Source organism: Monodon monoceros, unplaced genomic scaffold (genome assembly GCF_005190385.1).
Source record: "Monodon monoceros isolate NGI ecotype Baffin Bay Population unplaced genomic scaffold, NGI_Narwhal_1 Super_Scaffold_12, whole genome shotgun sequence".
Taxonomy (NCBI): Eukaryota; Metazoa; Chordata; class Mammalia; order Artiodactyla; family Monodontidae; genus Monodon; species Monodon monoceros.
The window spans coordinates 83871732-83893613 of NW_021703768.1; the positions used below are offsets into that span (position 1 = coordinate 83871732).

At 34.1% G+C, this 21882-nt stretch overlaps 2 protein-coding genes across 14 annotated transcripts in view; one reads left to right on the top strand and one right to left on the bottom strand.

Moving 5' to 3' along the window:
- The window catches only part of GIN1 (gypsy retrotransposon integrase 1), a 28693-nt gene extending 23132 nt beyond the window's left edge, over window positions 1–5561 (bottom strand). For 2 of the 3 annotated variants that reach the window (XM_029215741.1, XM_029215743.1), the window contains exon 1: window positions 5486–5538. The gene's annotated coding sequence lies outside the window, so the exon portion shown is untranslated. Of the gene's footprint in view, window positions 1–5485 lie in introns of all 3 variants that reach the window. The other variant, XM_029215742.1, reaches the window with a different exon arrangement.
- Window positions 5562–5718: 157 nt separating this feature from the next.
- Window positions 5719–21882, top strand: part of PPIP5K2 (diphosphoinositol pentakisphosphate kinase 2) — a 75430-nt gene continuing 59266 nt past the window's right edge. For 10 of the 11 annotated variants that reach the window (XM_029217444.1, XM_029217447.1, XM_029217449.1 and 7 more), the window contains exons 1-6: window positions 5719–5965; window positions 13114–13498; window positions 16300–16495; window positions 18921–19011; window positions 20267–20352; window positions 21395–21549. In XM_029217444.1, coding sequence (XP_029073277.1) covers window positions 13385–13498; window positions 16300–16495; window positions 18921–19011; window positions 20267–20352; window positions 21395–21549 — 642 coding nt within the window. In that variant the 5' untranslated portion in view covers window positions 5719–5965; window positions 13114–13384. The remainder of the gene's footprint in view (window positions 5966–13113; window positions 13499–16299; window positions 16496–18920; window positions 19012–20266; window positions 20353–21394; window positions 21550–21882) is intronic. The other variant, XM_029217445.1, reaches the window with a different exon arrangement.

The following is a 21882-nucleotide window of genomic DNA, read 5'->3' on the forward strand; positions in this document are numbered from 1 at the left end:
TCTAAGTTCCCACCATACCCCTCCCATTTCCCTTCTCCTGGGTATCTTAGTCCATATGGGCTGCTATGGTAATTTATTATAGACTAGGTGGCTTAATAATAACAAACATTTGTTTCTGATAATTCTAGAGGCTGGGAAGTTCAAGAACAATCTGGTGGATTCGGTGTCTGGTAACAGCTTGCTTCCTGGTTCATAAATGGCATCTTTCCTATGTCCTCACATGGTAGAAGGGGTTCAGGAGCTCTCTGAGCTCTCTCTTATAAAGACACTTAACCCATTCTCGAGAGTTCTACCCTCAGGATCTAATCATCTACCAAAGATGCCACCTACTAATACCATCACATTAGGGGTTAGAATTTCAACACATGAATTTTGGGGGGACACAAACATTGTCTATAGCATTGAGGTAACTATAGTTACTTACTAATGGCATGCCTGCACCTCTGGTCAGTGTACAATTTCTCAAACCTTGGAATTAGATTAGACACTGCCACCCTCATTTCTTCTTCCGTACTGATTTTCGTACAGTATCTGCATTATTACCACAGCAAACATCCAAAAACCAGTCTTGCAAAGATATAAAAAAAAGGAATGTAGTGTGACCTAATGTTGAAACTGTGAACTAGTGGTCCACAAGGGATATGATAGATGTTGAATACGCCTGTGTTTCCTTTGAAAGTTTACAGTGTTTCATGGCACCCTGTGAATTCACTATGATGCCCTAGGAAGCCTTGGCACACAGCTTGACAATTCAGAGTTAAGGCATTTAACAAGTGAATACAAATTGGATTTATTAAGTTAAATTTTTGGATGTTAAAAGGTTGTAGACTGATAACACTGATATTTATAAATTATAGGTCGCTCAGAGGTACAGACTAAAAGTTTTCGACATTCCTTTAACTGGAATCAAAAAAACCTGGCAGATGACAATGCTAATACTAAGTTCTCTAAGTGTATAACAAAAAGCACCTATCAGGTCAATTCCATATATCTCTTTTCTAAGCACTTCCTAAATAAAGAAAAAAGGCAAGAGGTAATTTCACAGAAGAAAAAGGTTTCTTATTTCATTTTCTCTTTGTAAAATTAATTTTTACACTTCTTAAAACATACACATCATTCTTGATGATGTGTACTTCTAACTTCCAAAAAGTTCAGGAAATAAGGCTTTCTAATTTGAAAGACCAATCATTATTAACAGGAGAGTTAATTTCATTATTTCTATTCTTTTGCATCTTTCACACAATTATAATATAGCAAAGGATATTAAAATACATTTAATCTTCAAGAAGTAGGGAAAGATGAACAGATTTTTGAAAACTTAAATATACCACATCACACACTGAAAAATTAGATCTTGACTAAAGAACACATTAATATAGCACCAAAAGGAAGCCCAGTGACTGTGATTCAATATCCCATTTTCCAGATAAGAAAAAAGACTTCAAGTGGTTAATTCAGATTGAAATTGACTGGTAAATTATAATACTCAACAATGGAATTATTCTTTTCTGAAACAGCATTTAAAAATTCCCATATAGGCTTCTGCCTAGAATGCAGAAAGCTGGAAAAAAAAAGTCACTCCTACCCTAACAATGAGAAAAGAACTGGATAAGTTCACTAAGATGTCAATTCTCCACAAACTGATCTATAGAATCAATGCAAAGCAATCAGAAACCCAACAAGCTCTTTTGTAGGAACTGACAAGCTGATTCTAAAATTGATATGGAAAACCAAAGGACTCAGAATAGCTAAAACAAGTTTGAAAAACAAGAATATAGTTGAAAAATTTTACATTACCTGGTTTCAAGACTTACTTTAATGTTATAGTAATCAAAACTGTGTGGTACTGGCAAAATGACAGCCATCGATCTACAGAACATAATAGAGTGTCCAGAAATATAGCCACACAGAAATGGTGTTTACTGATTTTTGACATAGGTGCCAAGGTAATTCAATAGAGAAAGAACAATATTTATAACAAATGATGCTGGAGCAACTAACTAAACATCCATATGAAAAAACATGAATCTCAACTCATACCTTGCACCATATGAAGAAATTAAAATTATTCACGATGGTCACAGACCTAAATGTAACACCTAAAGTTATAGAACTTCTAGAAGACAACAAAAAAGAAAATTTTTGTGAGCTTAGGTTAGGCAATGACTCTCAGATAACAAACAGAAAGAACCCCATAAAAGAAAAAATTAAAACTTCTGTTTTAAGAAAATAGAGAAATCACAGGCCGGAGAAAGTACTTGCAGTACACGTATATAATGAAAAACCTGGGTCCAGAATTTATAAAGAATTCTCAAAGCTCAATAATAAGAAAACAAACAATCCAATTTTTAAAATGGGCAAAAGGTGTGAACAAACACTTCATCAAAGAAGATATGGTTAGCAAATAAAAACATGGAAAGATGTTCAACACCATTAGACAATAAAACGCAAATTAAAACCACAATGAGATACCACTACAAATCCACCAAAATGGCAAAAAACAACAAAAACAAACAAAACCTGGCAATACTAAGTACTACCAAGCATGAAAAGCACTGCTGGTAAGAATAAAAAATGATGTAAACATGTTGGAAAACAGTTTTAACCCAAGAGAAATGAATGTATATGTTCACACAAAAATCTGTATGTGAATGTTTCTAGAAGCTTTATTCATAACAGCCAAAACCTGAATACAATCCAGAAGTTCATCAACAGGTGAATGGATAAACAAACTGTGGTAGATCCACACAGTGGAATACCACTCAGCAAAAAGGAACTACAAATACATTTAACAATAGAGAGGAATCTCAAAATCATTGTGTTAAGTGAAAGCAGACACAAAAGGCTACATACATACTATACGCCAGTCTTTTTATGACATCTGGAAAAGCCAAAACTATAAAGAGAGGAAACAATTTTTTGAACTGATTTTTGAAAAATAACTACAAAAGCAGATTTTAAAAATAATAGCAAACATTTATACAGCACTTTACTGTGATGATCCTCACAACATGCTATGGAGCAGGTACGAGTTTTACATCTGTTTTAGAGATAAGAAAATGGAGGTTCAGAGAGATCATCCACTTTACCCAAGGCAACAGAGTTAGTGAATGCATCCATTGACTTAAATTTAAACCTTGGTCTCTGTTGCTTCAAATTTCGTGGTCTGTCCTCTGACACACACTAATTTAATTATTTGTCATCCTCAGCTTTCATAATACTTGGTTCAGGCCTCTGCTAGAAAAGTTATAAAGTGATTTTTGTAATAAATAATTTAGGTTATAAATGAGGAATGAGAAGGTCTTGTTAGTTTTTAATGTTTCACATAGTATTCAGGACACAGTTGACATTCAACTATTTGTAAATGAGTAAGAATTACTTGCATTTCCTGACAGGAGAGGTAGCATTGAATTTAAAAAGGGCACACGTTCCAAAGGTGACTATTATTTCACTTCAGAAAACATTACTTCACTTGCATGTATTGATATATGGTACTACAAGTAGGGCTTGTCTAAGAAGGTACAGCTTTTAGGAGTCAGAATTTCTAGCATGTGACAGTTACCTGTCTCAGTATCCATGTTTGACAAAAAGGAAATAATACTTACCTTTCCTTTTTCACAATTATGAAGATCAATGAGATAATTATGAATTTGAAAAGTCCTTTGCAAATGGTAAAGCAATATATAATTATTGTTAAAATGTTTTAAGTATTATTATCATCCATATAAAACTGTTCAAAGTAGCAGAGAACTTTCTTGTCTCAAAATCTTTATCTTCAAGGAAAAAAAGATTTTAAAATCTCGTTCCTTTCATTAATGGAACAAGATTAATGTTTCATAGCAATGTTTATTTATGTTTTACTGCTAAACACGAAACCCAGAAGAATCAAGAGTTGTATACTTTATAATGAGTTTATAGTCTAATTGGGTTCACAAGTTTGTGGTTCTGGCACTAAAGACAGATGACAAGGAGAAATAGAAAACGAATAAGAAAGAAAAATCAGTTCACAAAAAGTATAGTCCTCTAAGTGGAAGGTTAAACGTTTCCTGCTAATGTTTGCTATTTATATATAGGTATAACTTAAAGAACTAATAGTTTTTTCCTTTTCAAAAGAACTATTTGGTCCCTAGAAACCATCCAATGGAATAGTTAATGAGTAAATGGCTTTAGGCTATAATACTCAGAACAAAGATAAATATCTTCCTATTCCCAAATATTATTAAACAAAGGTATCATTTACAAGGGTGAATTAAGTGGTTTGAGTTATAAACACGAAGATTACATTACACCTTTTTTGGATATGCTCATATTTTCAAGAATTCTTAAAAAAATAATTACTCATGTATTAAAATATGTAGGGATGAGAAAAGGCAGTACAGGTGTCTTATTACAAATCCTAATTGAGGAACTGTCAGGATCAAATTTGGTTGAGCTTTTTACACTATGTCCCTGGTACAACATTAGATGAAATCAATGAATACTTATTGTAGGTGTAAATACTTATTACTTGATTCCTTTAATAATTTTATCTTGTGTGTGCAATAAAGGCAGTTGGGTACCACTTTAAATAAAATTAGGATTTAACTGTGTTTCACCAAGGGCAAAACCCAATTTAAGCTTCTAAAGGTTATAACACGCATATGTCCCAACTTTAAAACTTAAAATCTGTAATATTTCGATAAACATATTTACTTGGGATCATTAATTTTACTTCTGAATTATTCTATTATAATCTCTGAAAAATTGGAAGTGCACAATTTTATTTAACGAAAACGACTGGGAAATCTAATTACACAATACACTTCCCTATAATCTGCTTCACTTCAACGTGCAAATTCATTTAACAAAAACGCCTTCATCTCCATATGCATAAACATGAAGCCACGTGTGATAAATGAATTTAAATTTTAAAAATTATTTCTCTACTTTGGTTCAGAAACGCTCATTTAAAGAACATCCACAGAGATAGTAATTTTCCTTTAAAACAACAGGGCAAGATTCTCCCTTAAACTCGCATTTCTCCCCGCCACAGGAGATTTTAATCTGGGGCAAAAGATTAAATGACAACTATGATAGAGTAAGGAGGCGAATTCTTTACTGTCAGCCAAAGGCAACACTCAACTTCTGAATTTGCTACTCTGAGGGAGCATTTCCAGAGTCTGGGTTACTCGTTAACTAATTCTTAAGGGCAAGGTCCAGCTAAATTTAGCGTAGGCAAGAAAACGACCAATAAGTAAAACTCGGTCACACGCAGAAGGCACCTCCCTAGGCCCGACAACGGAACACGTCCCTTTTCTGCTCAGCTGTCGCGGGCATCGCAACGCCCAAGCAAGGCCCTCCCGCTCCAAGGGCGCCTGCGCAATCTCCACAAAGTCAATTAAACCCTTCTTTAAACTAGTTGACGCTAATGGTTTTGAAATTACTGTCAGCTCACGCCTCATTTTAAAAAATCATCAAGTGTGAACACACCAAAACGACCACTCACCGAAGTGGTCCTAAACGCAAGCGTCAAGATTTAAGCTTCCTCTCGCGATTTATGTGGTGCTGCCGGAAGCGGAACTACCCGTGTGGTTAAGAGAGGAGTGTTTACGGGGCCCTCGGAGCTTCGGCCAGAAAAGGTTAGGGCGGACCGTTTGGTTCTTGCCGGAAATCGTTCCGCCCGGTGAGGTTTCGGTGTGAGACCCAAGGCGGGAGGGGAAGAGGCGTGACCAGGGTTCGGCGAGGTGTAGTGTTGCCTACAGTATCTCTCTGTGGCCTTCCAGCTGCTATTGAAGAGAGAAGACCCAGGTTCAAGCTAACAGCTGGAGTCTCTTTGATGAACACCTCAGTTCTGTCCCGGGGATTAAAGGGGAAACCGAGGCCTGAATGGGCGTGGTCATTTCCTGCAGTTCGCGTGACGACCGCAGCCGTGGCAGGTGCGGGCCCAGTGACCGAAGGAATCAAGATGCGGAACCTGTCCCCCGAGGTTTGCGGCAGCTGCTGGGCAGTTGTTTCGTCTCCTGCTGCGCTCTGGGGGAGCCTAGACACGCGCTCCTCCTAGGGGCATGTGCCAGAGAGGCAGCGTGCGTGTGGAGGAGTGACAGTACAGCGTTGAGGGTCTTTCCGTGTCTTATTTTCTCTTTCTCCTCCATTACTTCCCTTTTCCATTTCTTGGGTTTGAGATACCGGAGGTTTCATCTTAGCTCGAAGGGAACTGCCGAGGTTCTGGCTGGTACGCCAGGCTGCGGTCTCGTTCCACCGAAGTAGGCAGCCTCGAGTTTGGGGACTGCTGTGGGTAGAGATGGCTATTTTCATTTTCATTCCTCAGTCTTTGTCATTCTGCTCCTCGGCTTCTCCACTCCGCTACAAGAGACCAAAAACCCCTTCCGTTGCAGCTTTCCAGAGTAGGGAAGGAGGCTGCAGGTCACTGCCGCCCCTAATCGGTTGGAGTGTTGCATCCTCGCGCGCTTCGAGGGGGAAGGGGCGAGGGTGGTGACCACTGGATCTCATCTACTAGGACTTTCTGGGAGTTTGCGACCTTTGGAGTCCCGTGGATGATACTTACCTTGGCTTTAGCGTATTGAAAAGCTTAGTTGTGGAAGTAGGAAGCCTCCTTGCTGACTTAGGCACCTAGCATCCTTGCTCTGCAGTGAGATAGGGTTTTGCTTTGCTACTGAAAATTCTTCATGAAAAATAAAGGTTTTGTTTCAAGCAAATAAAAAAAATAATGATAGCTGCCATTCACTGAGTTCTTATGTGTGCCAAGTGCTTTACATAGTTTCTCATATACTTCTGTCAACAATTCCATGAGGTGTATTGTATTAGATTATTATTCTCATTTTACAGAGGTAGGAACTGAGCCTTATCTCTAAGCCTCACTTAACTTGCTCTAGTAAATTTTTGCTACTGGTAAACGTTTGAACAAACCTGTACTAGAAAGCAGGTTTTTCATACTTCAAAATCTGTATACTTAACTATTACATTACCATTGTCCTACCGTTGTGCTTCATTGCTTCCAACTTCTTCACTAACATTTTCAGTAGCTGAAAGTATTCATTAGAAAAATATTTGGTATGCCTATTTAGGTGTCTGAAGGCAGACAGATGTGACGTCTGTCTTCATGGAGCTTCAGTATTGATGCAGAATTTAATAGTTCAGAAACCAAAATACTTAAACTTGCATGGGTTTGTTTAAAGCAGGTGATTAAACTGGTGGGCAGAAGGTGCAGGTTGTGCAATCAAAGCTTGCTGTTTAAGTTTTAAACTCACGACTTGCAGGGTAGTTGTGAGGGTATTAAACTTAATTGGTGGAACACTTACTCATCACCCAAATAAGTGCTATGCACCAATTAAGTACTGGGAATATATAGATGGCATCCTCGTTCTCTAAAAGCTCCCATGCAACTACATATGAATAGTATTGTGGAACTGTTAATGTTCTTATGTGGAAATGATACTGTGGTTTTGTAAGAGCATGTCCTTATTTTTAGGAGATGCATAGTAAAGTATTTAGAGATGACACATATTGATGTCTACAACTTACTTTCAAATGGTAGAGCAATTGTTGAGTCCAGTGGTGGGTATATGCGTGTTTACAGTGTACTGTTCTTTCAATTTCTGTGAATATTTGAAATTTTTCACAATAAAAAGTTGGGGAGGAAAACCGTAACTGTAGTGGAAACATATTTGTAAAGATAGATCCAAAATGCTATGGAACATAGAGGATGGAAGAGGGTGCTGATGTGTATTTGGGGGTTAGCAAAGGCGTGACTTCCAGACATTTTAGTTTAGTAGTTTAACAAGCCCTCCAGGTGATTTGAGTGCATTCTAGAGTTTGAGAACCAGTGCTTTGAGTGTGGGTACTTTAGTAGCATGATACTAATTTCAAATTTAGAAATCAGCCTTAATAGGTATTTGTCTTTTGCACAAATTTAAACAGATTACCAAACCTGGCTACACTTTGATTTGTTAAAATATAGATTATCTGGTTAAGAAATGCTGCTGTAGAAAATTTGTGGGAGGTCTATTAACTTGAGTTTTTACAGATGTCCCAGATAATTCTGATGTAGCCAGTTTATTATGGGACTACTGCTATACAAAGAATCTTAAAAATAAGAAAGGCTCAACTTTGATACTTGAATAATGTAATATCTTTAAGGCCAGTTATATGTTTTGGAATTCATGATGGAGGATGTAGGTTGGTCGAAATGCTAAATAATGTGGAAATGCATAAGGTATATTTGGTTTGTCAGGGGTTCAGGTGAAATAGCAATTCATTAGAATATCCTGGATTTCCTATCATGCCCATAAAATTTCATCTTGTACTACAGTATACATATCACTTGGGTAGGGGAAACAAAAAATACATTTATTTCATACTTTTAGTTTTATAAGTATTTATTTAATATGTGTAATACTGTGCTAAGGACTGTGGAGTCCTGATTTTGCCCTTAAGTGATCATGATGGCCTTTGGTTTAAACAGACCTGGATTTGATTTCTTTTTACAGGTCTTATTGGGTGTGTGGTTACAGTCAAATTTCTTGAACTTTCTGAGCTTCAAGTCCTCATTTATAATCAAATGATGGACATTTATCTATGTACTGGAAGCATTTGTAAAACGAGGAAAATATCTCTAATCCCAGGATTGCTAAGAATAATTGTTAAATCACAAAGTCATAACTGCTTCCCAACTTTTTTCATATTAGAGTATTCATAGAAAGTGATAGTATTTGTACGTGTTTCCAGGAGAAACTGAAGAGAGTGGTGTTGGAGGCAACTGGCCAGGGGATTCCAGCTGCCACACATGGCATACTTAAAGTATTCATTCATGGTGAGGCAATGTGTTGGGAGGCTCTGGGTTAACAAATTAAGTACATACCAGGTAGCAATGGTGAATAAATGTTCATTCTCTTGAAGCTTATCGTGTTTTGAAGGGATGTACACAACCAAAACAGCTAAATAATGCCAAGGTTAGAGGTGACCAAAGGGCAAAATGAATGATTCAGAGAAGAAATCTTGGAAATTGTTAAGGAAAGGTTTGTGAGGGAATATTTTTTGGGTACTTGAGATGTGCCAAGCGTCAAAAAGACAAAGACTCTGCTTCATCAGCTTTGTCTCCTTTTTTATCAGGTCATCAGATCTCCTGTAATAATAGCATGCTCCCCTAACAATGGCAAACACAGGTTTTGCTTGCCATGTACTTCCATTGTTCTACACTCCCCCTCCTTTTTTTGAGTTGTACAGGGGTTCTCAAACTTGGGTGCACATTAGAATCTGAGAAGCCTTAAAAATACCTGGGCCTTTCTCCCAAATATTTTGATAAAGTTGGTATGGAGTATTGCCTGAGCGGTGGGATATAAGAACTTTCTAAATATAATTTAATCTGTAAAACAACTTGAAAGATAGGTACCATTTACTGAGGCTCTTAGAGGTTAATTAACTTGCTCAATGTCACACAGCTACTGGAGTTAAGATTTAACACCAAGTGTTTTTGGCTCCAGAATCCATACTATTAACCACTAGCCTGTTCTATTTCTGGTATTTGTAAGTATCATTCATATATCAGAAGAGAAAACAAAAAATAAAGCCTTTGCCTACCCTTATAACAAAGCCCTTCAAAAGAATTGTCAATATAGCTTGTCTCTACTTCTTCTTCTCCCGTTCTCTTAAAAGCAATCCAATCACATTTAATAAAATTGAAAATTCTTACCGTGGCTTCTCAGTCCTCTGTATGTATCTTAGCTACTTCTCCGACTTTATTTTCTACCATTTTTCCTTTACTTGCTTGCCCTGCTCCAGCTGCAATGTTCTCCTTACTTTTCCTTGATCATGTGAAATCTGCCAAATATTTATGTTTTAGGGCCTTTAGAGTTTGTTTCTTGTCTGGAATGCTCTTGTCATATAACCCCATGGCTGGTTTCCTCATTAATTCAGATTTCTACTCTAATGTCACCATATTAGGGAGGTCTTCCTAACATATATTTATTTGTTGATTTGTCTATCGTCTCTCTCCAAATGAGTGAATGAGACATGGTTTCAGACCTAAACCCATAATCAGATGGGGGACATACTTATATGTATTTGAAGACATATATGTATTTGAAGCAGCATTGAAGACTGAAACAGAATTTGACTAAGTGAAGAGAAGGGAACAGATCAGTCATTCATTTATACTCTTGGAAAAAAATGTGCAGGATACACATTTTTTCCCAGAAGCTGATTTCTACTTACACATAATACACAGATAAAGTAGCTCAAAAATTTGGGAAAATATAGAGTAAAGGGACTAGTAGGAAATACAACCCAATAATTCCACAACTAAGAACTACAACCAGTAGTTCTGCCACTGGGTCATGGTATTATTAACTGACTTATAAATTTTCATTTTTATGCATTCTAGACTTTTCACGATGAACACTCTAAAATTACAGTTTTTGAAAATTAATTTTCAGCTGTGTAGAACAGGATTATTATCACTCATTAAAGCACCTAAATTAGAAGAAAGTACAATTTTAAAATCATGCCATAAAGTGTACACATACACATACTTACATGCATATATATATATAAGTAAACATATATCTTTATATGCACTGAAATACATCTCCCACTGTTGCCGTTCTGAAAAGTGAGACATTATTGCATATTTCTATTGTAGTTTTGTTGGTGTGCTTATCACACTAAAACAGAAAATGTTAGTTTACTTGGCTGTCTTCTTTCTAGACCTTAAGCTGCTTAAGGAAAAGGTTCATGTTTACTTTGACTTTATATTGCTAGCACCTAATACTGTGCCTTCTGTAATAGGTTAAAAGTTATTTGTGATTTAGGTCAACAAATAATGAGCAATATTCATTTTGTTAGATTTTATGTTATGTTAGTAGGGAGCTTGGTTTATAGAGTGCCTATAGAAACTAAGGTTTATTGAATGTTTAGTATATGCCAAACATTTACTTACTCTTCACAGAGTTACAGGGTACTATGATACCCCCTTTTTTATAGATGAAGAAATTTAGAGAAACTAGCATAAGTTGCTTGTTATGTAATGACAGATTTAAATAGGTATATCTGACTCTAAAACACATGCCCTTTCTGGTGCTAAATATTCAATATTAGGGCTGGTTTTAGGTGGATGGGAGGGGTTAAAAACTAAAAAGAAGCCAAAGAAGTTTGCTTTTTGATACAAAACAGAAGAACTGAGATCAGCTTATTCACTACCATCAAGTTTTACAACAATTGGAAACTTTTTTTTTTTTTTCAGCAAACATCTTTTATGTATGAAACAGTGCAAGGGAAATAGGAATAAAAAGCACTGATACATAAAATGAATTATTTCTGCTTTTATTCTTTAATGACAAAGTTTTAAATTTCATAACAATGTAGTTGCCTGGCTAGGTAAACTAGTTTTTTTTTTTTTTAAATATAAATTTATTTATTTATTTACTTTTGGCTGTGTTGGGGCTTCGTTGCTGTGTACAAGCTTTGTTTAGTTGTGGTGAGTGGGGGCTACTCTTCATTGTGGTGCGCGGGCTTCTCATTGTCGTGGCTTCTTGTTGTGGAGCACGGGCTCTAGGCGCGCAGGCTTCAGTAGTTGTGGCACGTGGGCTCAGTAGCTGTGGCTTGCGGGCTCTAGATCTCAGGCTCAGTAGTTGTAGCGCACAGGCTTAGTTGCTCCGCGGCATGTGGGATCTTCCCAGGCCAGGGCTCGAACCCATGTCCCTTGCATTGGCAGGCAGATTCTTAACCACTGCGCCACCAGGGAAGCCCAAGGTAAACTAGTTTTAATGTTTCATAGGGAGCCACCAATTAAACTGGAATTAGATCTTTAGGGATAGGACTTTTGGCATTATGCTTTGCAGTTCTAGCTAGCTTATCATTCAGCTCCTAAGAATATTTAATCAAGTAATTTCTTGTATTACCAGTAATCTAATAAAGTATTTGATATGTAGTTTCATCTTGGTAGGTGATTAGTTTTAATATGACCAAGGAACCAAGTACATGTAAACAGCTTTGCTAAGGAATATTCTGAGGTTATATCACTGTTGTATGATAGTTCTTAAACTGATGTTCATGGGCATCTGTTTTTGTGGAAAAGTTTGGATGTCTGTCAATCACATAAAATTGCTTGCAGAATTTAGTGTACATGTGTATTTTTTCTGAGAAGATCCATAGATTTTAGTAGATTTGCCACAGGTTTTTTTGTTTGTAGGCTTTATTTTTAATTTTTTTTAATTGAGGTATACTTGACATATAATATGTAAGTTACAGGTGTACAGTACAGTGATTCACAATTTTTAAAGGTTATACTCCATTTATGGTTATTATAAAATATTGCAAAAGCATTTGTGACTCTAAAACTTTGAGCTGCTGTTATAATGAAATCCTGTTTTCATTCTAATCTTGTTCTTTTGATTTATATGTGAGACCAAAATGAAGAATGGTTATGTACCCCAAAAAACCTGTTTGCAAATTGAACTTTTACAAATTGAAGCCTTTTTAAAAATTGATTTAATGTAATTTCAGATTGGTGTATAGTTGTTAATTATTTTTAAATCCACATTATATTTTATCCTTTTCCATTCTATTCAGATATTACTGAGCTATGTGCAGAGGGATTTAGCTTTTTTTTTTTTTTTTTTTTGCTTGTGGTACGCGGGCCTCTCACTGATGTGGCCTCTCCCGTTGCGGAGCACAGGCTCCGGACGCGCAGGCTCAGCGGCCATGGCTCACGGGCCCAGCCACTCCGCGGCATGTGGGATCTTCCCGGACCAGGGCACGAACCCGTGTCCCCTTCATCAGCAGGCGGACTCTCAACCACTGCGCCACCAGGGAAGCCCGAGGGATTTAGCTTTTAGTGTAATTTTGTTATAATTTGAATAATTTTCTCCTAATTCCTTATTTTTAGACTTGAATTTAGTGTACTCTTTTTTGTTATTTTGTATCAGTTTGTCAAATTGCCAAGATATGCATTATTGAAGATGAGAGTCTAAATTTCTTAAGTTTATGGAAAAATGTCTTTTCATTTGAAGGTATACATCAAGTTATTGATAATGATTTTACAAGTGTCATTTAAAGTTATTTTTACATGAGTGATTTTGAAGTACGGTCTCCAAAATTAATTTTTTAATTGCATTTTAGGTAAAAAGATTGCCATATCAACTCACTGAAGCAATAGGTCACTGTCTTGTCTTTTAAACTGCATCAACAATGAAGCAATAATATCTGAGAACAAATGAACATTTGCCAACTAACTGTCATCACAATTTCAAGTGATTGTATAAGCAGAAACAAGCTGCAACAGACCCATGTGTCAACTCTTACAGAGAGAATGCTTTTTTCAGATGCTGTTTATTTAGAAACAGTTTTAGTATATCACATTTAAGTTATATTTATATCAAATGAAATAAAAATGAGTGAAGGCCCCAGATTCTTTGTTGGACCTGAGGATACAGAAATAAACCCTGGAAATTATCGACACTTCTTCCACCATGCAGATGAAGATGATGAGGAGGAGGATGAATCTGTAAGTTGTTTGTTTAGTGAAGACCAATACAGTCTGGGCTTTTTACTGATCACTGTGAAGGGGAATTGATACCATTGTCTTAAATTATTAAGACATTTTTTTCATATAGAAATTTGTTGGAAAGTTTTAAACTGAAAAAGCATACTGTGTTTCATTAGTAACATTACTGAATCTATAGTGCTTCAAGAAAGACAATTAGAGGTCAGATTTCTAAGTTGTTTAATAATGACTAATTTAGTGTCTTTCATTGCTATGTCTAATATAACACAGGGTTAGGTAGAAAAAGTGACAAGGAGAAAGAGTAATCAGGGCCATAAATCAAAAGGGTTCCTTGTATGTAGAAGTGCTACAGCAAATACATCAAGATAAAGAATTTTAAAGGTATTAAAGAAGAACTGCTTAACCAGCTTCATTAAGTTTGTCATGTTTTCAACACAAGTAGTGGCTGACCTGAAGATACCCCTTTTATTAACTATTCAGAAGTCTAAACTGTGTGGCTAGGAGAAACTACCTCAAGTATCTACGGGTGTGTGTGTGTATGTGTGTAAACCATACTGGATCTTTAGGAGTAACACACATTTATTATGTTTATTTTGCTATGGTTAACTCAACATTTTTATTACTCATCATTTTTGTCCCTTTACAATTAGAGATTGCTTTACTTTGAGAACCTATTTAAAATACAAACTTAAAATATGTGTTTCTTATATTTCCAATTGAAAAAAGAATTTTGTTTTAAAACAAAAACCTGTTATACTTGATGTAAGTAGTAAAAATGAACCAAAAATAGCTATTAGATGACTCTTCAAATTCTTTTTCACTGTTATTTAACAACACCTTTCACAGTGCAGTTATACATCTGAAATGCAAAATCAGACTGTCACCCATTTAAAATCTATCCCACCCCCCCACCTCACCCCTAGAAAAAAATGATGGTTTTCAAACTTCTCATACCATCCAAAACTTTTCTTCATCTAAAGTCTTATGTAGAAGTCCAGTAACTAAAACATAAAAGCAGAGCTTCTCTAACTGACTTAGACTAGAAAGTACTTTTGATTCTGCCTCTGCTACGCTTACCCCTTTTCTTTAGAGTTCTTCTGAGCACATGAGAACACCGCTGATAAATCAAGTCCAGTCTTCTTCCATATAAGGATTTTTATCTCTCTCCTATGTCTAGAACTGTACTTGTCTCTCTTCTCTTTTACCTTTTATGTTTTAGCAATATCAGATTTTTATTTCCCACATATTCCATCTTGTACCATGCCTCTTTGCTGTTGTATGTACTTCTTTATCTCTGTGAAATACCCCTCCTTTTTGGATAATTTGTGAATCAGTTTTCATTCTTCAAAACCTCAGATTTCATGTTGTTCAGTCTTCCCCCTCTCCTTACTCTTTTCCCCATGAGAAACTTGAACATTTTTTCCTCAATACCATTTCTGTACCTTGACTATATACTTCTATTCTGTGTATCACTATGTACTGTATGATTACTGTGTTTCCTGTTAGATTCAAAGTGCTTGATGACAGGTAGTTTCTGTATATGTAACTCTTCAGTGCTTAGCATAATTCTTGGAATATTGGTACTAATTAAATTGAGTTCACATTTTGAGGAGCTTGATTTGGTTCATTTGACCTGTAGATTGATAAAATGATTTGTTCCAGATTGTTCTGTTAAGGTATCAAAGACGTTAGGTTGAGTACTCTTGTTGTCTAGGGAAATCTACTTAAGGAACATCATAATGAGCTATGCCGAGGCTTTTGATCAGGAAAGAATTGAATAAGGGAACATAAAAGTAGATGATCAGAGGGTGAAAGACAGCAGATCCCAGGGAGGTTAGAATTTACAATCTTTGATGGTAACATCAAATCCAATACCAATTTGAACTCTAAATTTCATATGAGTGAGAGGAATAATGCTACGCATAAAGAAGAAAAATTATTCAGATGTTGCCCTGTTTTATTTTTAGATTTATAATAAGAGAAGGTCTAGTAAAACACTTTTGGGCCCAGATTATAATGTCATATGAAATAAATAAATATAGAAGAGAGAAGAACTGAAATGGAAAACTGGACACAGCTTTATATTTGATAAAACTCTCAAAGTACCTGAAAGCAAAGACCTCAGAATGAATCTTGAGTAATTTTATAAACCCATGAGCTACTCATAAGTTTTCTATATTCTGCGTTTTAAATTTCAGGCTGAATCATGGCCTTTGAGCTGTAGCAAGGGTGCCAGAGATGAGCAACACTATAAACTAGGAATGTTGAGTACGAAGATTGGGGTGTCAAAGAGCATAGAAACCTCTGTTTAGCAGTGTGGCTTTCTCCATAATTTCCTTCTAAGTTGTCATTGGTGACCAACTCATATTTAAGCTCAATCTACAAAAATATTTTAACACTGCATAGCTTTGTAGTGAAAATATTTTAGGCAAGAGAATTCTTTATCTCACTCCTATTGGCCCTTTAGGCCTTATTTGCGCCTTTAGCAATTTAATAATTTGCTAAATTGTTATTTAGCAAATAAACGCTAGAGACAGTTAAGGAAGTATTTAAGTTTGAAATCTGAATGAAAATAGTAAAGTGTTCTGAAACTTTAAAAAAATTTTTCCAGACCTTTGTAGAAAACTATTATTATTAAGTATTTATTATAACAATATAATCTTGAAAAATGCCTGTTCGGGTAATGTGTCACTTTTATTGATTCATCACATACTTTATGTACTTCTGACAGAGATTTAAGATAGCTGTACTTTGGAGTTGTTATCAAGTCAACCTGATTTTTTGTTTTCTTTCTGTTTTAGCCACCAGAAAGGCAGATTGTGGTTGGAATATGTTCCATGGCAAAGAAATCCAAATCCAAACCAATGAAGGAAATTCTTGAACGGATCTCCTTATTTAAATATATCACAGTAGTAGTATTTGAAGAAGATGTTATTTTGAATGAACCAGTGGAAAACTGGCCTTTGTGTGATTGTCTTATTTCTTTTCATTCTAAAGGTAGTAAAACAGGGAGGGAAACCTCTTTATCCTTTCTAACTATAAAACTAATAGATAAAATAGAAAAATAAAATTAAACTCACCTAGTCTCACAGATAAGTGATATTAACATTTTGATATATTTCTTTCCAGTCTTTTTTTCTGTGTGTAGTTTTTAAAAACACATTTAGTGTTATAGTGTATATGTAATTTTAAATTTAATTTTTAACCTAATTACATCAAGAGGTTTTTCCCTTAACCAATATCCTAAAAGTGAGATGGTTTCCAATTTTTACTATTAAAAATAAGGTTGTGATGAACTTTTTGAATGTATGTCTTTGTTTACAACTGTAAGTTTCTTAGGACAAATTCTTGATTTTTTAAATATTATAAGCCCATATGTTTTGCCATATAGAAGATGATCTATCATTCCTCAATACATATTCATGCTTTATTTCTTAAGAACTTAATATTTGAATTTTATATTTTCCTTGCTGTCTTTTATAAATCAAACTGAAATATCAATTAAGCTTAAGTATTTCTTCAAAGTAAAGTCCACTAATCAAAAGTTATTAAGTGTATGTCTGAAAATTTATAACCTAAGAATCTGTGAATTGAGTTTTCATTAAGAGCTCTAATTTAAAAGATATGCACTCAGTTATAAATGTATTCATATTAAATCGTTTTTGTTACCAAAACTAATGTAGCCTCCAGGTGTGTTAAAGTCTCACTTTAGTTAGGTGTTTAAAAAGCATCCCCTTCAGCAAGAAGGGGATGGAGCAGGTTAAGATTTTTTGTGCTCCCATACACTATATTGATTTTCATTATTTCATAGAGAAGTCAAGTCCCTGGTCTTCTTTATAGACTGAAGTCATTCATTTTAGAGGATCTTAAAACTTGCTTATCCTTGATGGTAAGGTGTTCTTCCCTTACTATCACGTGGTTCTTCCTATTTATTAAGTTAAAGCTAGTTATTTGCTTGTAAAAACTAGATACTACCTAAGGTCATATCCCACATGCTGCCTCTTTAACAGCAACAAAAGCAGGGTAATGACTGTATAGGCATTTCTTATTTCCTGAATTCTGTTACAAGGCTTCAAACCATAGACATTGAGACATCTTTACAGTAAGTGATGAATTCTTAAGAGTCTATAACACTAGATGGGTTTGTGATTTGTGGCCCATTGATTCTTGGTGTAGAGTACTTCTAATTAAATGTTAAAAGCTAAGAGGAATTTAGGATTAAATCTTTTTTTTAACTGACCATAGCTCTTTGTTTTGTTTTTGTTTTTTTAACTTCAGTAGGTTTTAACACTTCCTTCCTCTACTAACTATTCTGATAATGCTACAAAATACAGTGTCTTCACAGTTACACTGTAGCATACTATAGTTAAATGCTAAAGCTATGTATGCCTGATGATTGTTACCCTTTTGCTTATTTATTAAAATATTGTTGTTTAGGGAATAATAATAGTTAACATTTATTGAGCACTTATTATGCCAGGTATTGTAATGTGTTTTATATACAGTATTATATTTAATTTCCCCAAAACCCTTTTAGTTAAAATACCCCTTTACAGCTGGGAATCAGAGACTTGGAGATATTAAATAAATTTGCCCACGGTCACATAGCTAATGAAAGATGGAGTTAGGATTTGAACCTTGGTTTATGCTCTTAACATCTATGGTATACTGCCATTCTTAATCATAAACTATACGTTGATGGATAAAATTGGAGCCTTTTAGTGTTAATACAGAGAGTGAAGTATAATCATTAAAATTATTTAGATTTTTTTTTTAGATCTCTTAATATATCTGCCATTTGATTTGTTTTCATTGTAATTAGTAATTTTACCGAAGTCTAGAAATGGTAAGGACTTAATTTCTACTGTGTTATTGACCTAGTTAACAGCAAGCATGATTCTGCTCATATATTTTGAGCATATCTGTTGAATATAAATTAATTTTTCTTTTGCTGTTTTTGAAGATGCTTAAGTTCTTTGAATTATCAGCTAATTTATATGTATATGCATCAAAATATTGTTAGAAGAAGAGGAGTTATATAAATTTTTAAAAAATCACCAGGTGATTGTGATACACTTATTTATATATAGATTTCTATTTGTGTATGAGGTAGTCTTACCTTCTGTCAGGTGACTTTGAATAATCAGGCATCAACTAACATGTCAGTGCTCTAAATTGGGTTATGGAACCACTGGCTTGCTGTGCCTTATCTGTCAAATTCACTAAGAAAAAATAAGATTTATTTACTAGTACAAGATAAATCAAGTTTTGTGTATTTATTATTCTATCTTCTAAAGAAAGCAGTTACATGCATAATGAAATTAGTCTTTTATAGGAAATGGCATAAATTCAAGTTGATTAAGTTATAGATGTCAACTTATCTTGAGATTCTACAGAATATGTTAATAATATGTGTTCTTAGGATTTCCACTGGACAAGGCAGTTGCCTATGCAAAACTCAGGAATCCATTTGTAATCAATGACTTGAATATGCAGTATCTCATACAAGATAGGTGAGTGGTTAAGTTGGCTAAATTAAGGAAGGAAAATTAACATTTATTTAGTATCTACTTAAGCTGACATGGTATCAGGTGTTTTTATACATATATAAATTTGTGGTATCCTTGAAATAATACTTAGAAATAGGTATTTATACCCAGTTTTACAGATGACAAAACTTGAGAATCAGGCAGATCATTTAGTTTGCCAAAAGTCACAAGTAGTTTCTCAGGTAGTGGGACAAGGACTTAAACCAGGTCTGTTTAATTTCCAGACCCTACTAAACCATTGAAAATTATGAACAGTTTTTCTATCATGTGACTGATGATGAAGCTACGGCTTTACCCATTATAACTAGGTTTTTAATGGTAAAGTGGAACCATTTTGAGAAATATTTTACTGTATATCTTAGCAATTCATTTAACAGGTCAAAAGCATAGATATTTAAAAGAAATTGTAAAATACAAATGCATTTATATATTTCATTTAATTGGTGTTTCACTCTACTGGCTACCCTTATAATTTCACTGGTATTCTATTTTATTCTGTCTTAGCATTACAATATGAGGTTATACATATGAAAATGCTATATGAAGTGTAAGGCCCTATAGTTTTTTGTTTTCCTATTTTTGTTTTTCCTTTTCCAGATAGTAATGTTATTAATATCTCAATTTTTATAACATTTTTCCTAGGTTTACATGTTTATATAGTATAAATATATATATGTATATATAAAAATGCATATTCATTTTAAGAAATTTAAAAAATAAAATTATGAAGAAAGGCATTTAACCCTGCCACTACATTTACCATATTTTTTTAATATAGAAAGCAATACATATATGCACTTATATTTTACAAAATTAGCATCACATTTCTATTAAAAGACTATAAACATTTTCCCACATTGTTAAATATTCTTTGAGTACTGTATAAGGTTTTTAATACTTAGGTAATATTCTGTCATTGTGATATAGTAACTTTAACCATTTCTTTTTATACACTTACATTCCCAATTTTAAAAATTAGTATTTTAATATGCCATGAAAAGTATTGTACATACACTTTTGTTCTAATATTGCTGAATATTTACTTAGAATACAGCTTTTCAGTGTTTTAAATGACATATTTGTTTACTTAAAAAAAGACTTTATATGCATGACTTTTTTAATGATAGAACAGTAATAATGTACTTTATGAACAGTACAGTAATATACTCACTATGAAACAGAACAATAAAACAATAAGGATATTTTCTCTTTTCTTCAGGAGAGAAGTATATAGTATTCTTCAAGCTGAAGGTATTTTACTTCCTCGTTATGCAATTTTGAATCGTGACCCAAATAATCCCAAAGGTAAGAGTAAGAGATTTTAAACAAGCTATCTTTTGTCACTTAACATACTTTTGAGCCACTGTCTTCTATAATTAAATGGAAAGAATTTAAATTATGGTATTCTATTCAATTTTTAAAAAAATGATCCAAATAGGCAATTAAATTTCAATTAAAATGTGACACTATGAACTACAAGGCTAATAATCAGGAGTTGTATGTCCTACATTTCTTTGGTCTACATTTGACATATCAGAATCATAAAGAAGAATTTTTAAATTACATGTTTAATAAATTTGTATTGATTGGGGTAAATGAGTGATTCATCTATGACTATTGATTTAAGTATTAGAAACTTCATGTTAGTATTGCCACAACTAAACTTCTGATGAGTAGGAATTTTGAAATACTACTATTTATTAATATTTTAAAGTACCCTTTGCTTCATTTTCCTGGTTATCTAAAACATGGCATGTAAGTTACACTTAGTCTAAAAAGGCAAGATAAATGTTTATATGTTTTAATATTTAATATTCTGATAACTATTTTTGGGAATTTTGATGACTTTATTGTACATTAGAGGAACTTTTATTAAAAACCGGATATAGTACCATCTGTAACAGGGGACTTTTCTCATTTGTCTAGAGGTACAACTTGGTTATTGGATTGCTTGCTTACTCTGTATATTGGTTAATTTTCTAACTTAAATAATTTCATGTTTTATGGTATCTGTGGTATAATGATTCCATACATTTTTCAGAAGATGATAGCATTATGGAGTTATTTCTCAATCTTTCTTGTGTATCATTTCATATCTAACTTTGAATTCTATGGGGTGGCAGGGTAAAATGGCCGGTCCATTAGATTTTTGAAGAATATAGTTCCTAATGTCACAGATCATATGTTTGCATAAATATTTTTAATTAAAATCAAATCAGTACATTATCCAAGGTTACTTTTCTTTGTAATCTCTATTATAGTAAAAACAAAAAAAGTCCTCAATAATAATAATTATCTAGGTAATATACAATATATAATTTTTCTTGCTATTGTGTTTGATTTATAGAATGTAATCTGATTGAAGGGGAAGATCATGTAGAAGTAAATGGGGAAGTTTTCCAAAAGCCATTTGTAGAAAAGCCAGTCAGTGCAGAAGACCACAATGTTTACATTTATTATCCAACATCTGCTGGTGGTGGAAGTCAAAGACTTTTTCGAAAGGTAAACCTTTGTTACCCTAGTGAATACTATTCTAAATACATTGTTGTATAAATTTTACTAAAAGTAATGAAGTATTTAGTAAAACTAAGATTAACAATGTATCATTTAGAGATAAATTAATAAAACTGATATCATATCAATACTTTGTTAGAAAAGCAAAGCTTACCTACAGAATACCAAGAAAGTTATTTGATCTTCTTTCTACCTTCCATTTATGTATCTGTCATGTGAGAAATTCGGTAAAGATCAGCATTTTTTTAAAGAAAAATGGCCTTCCAAATGGATAGTTCATAGAAAAAGTAATGCCAATGAACTCTTAAATACATGAAAGTA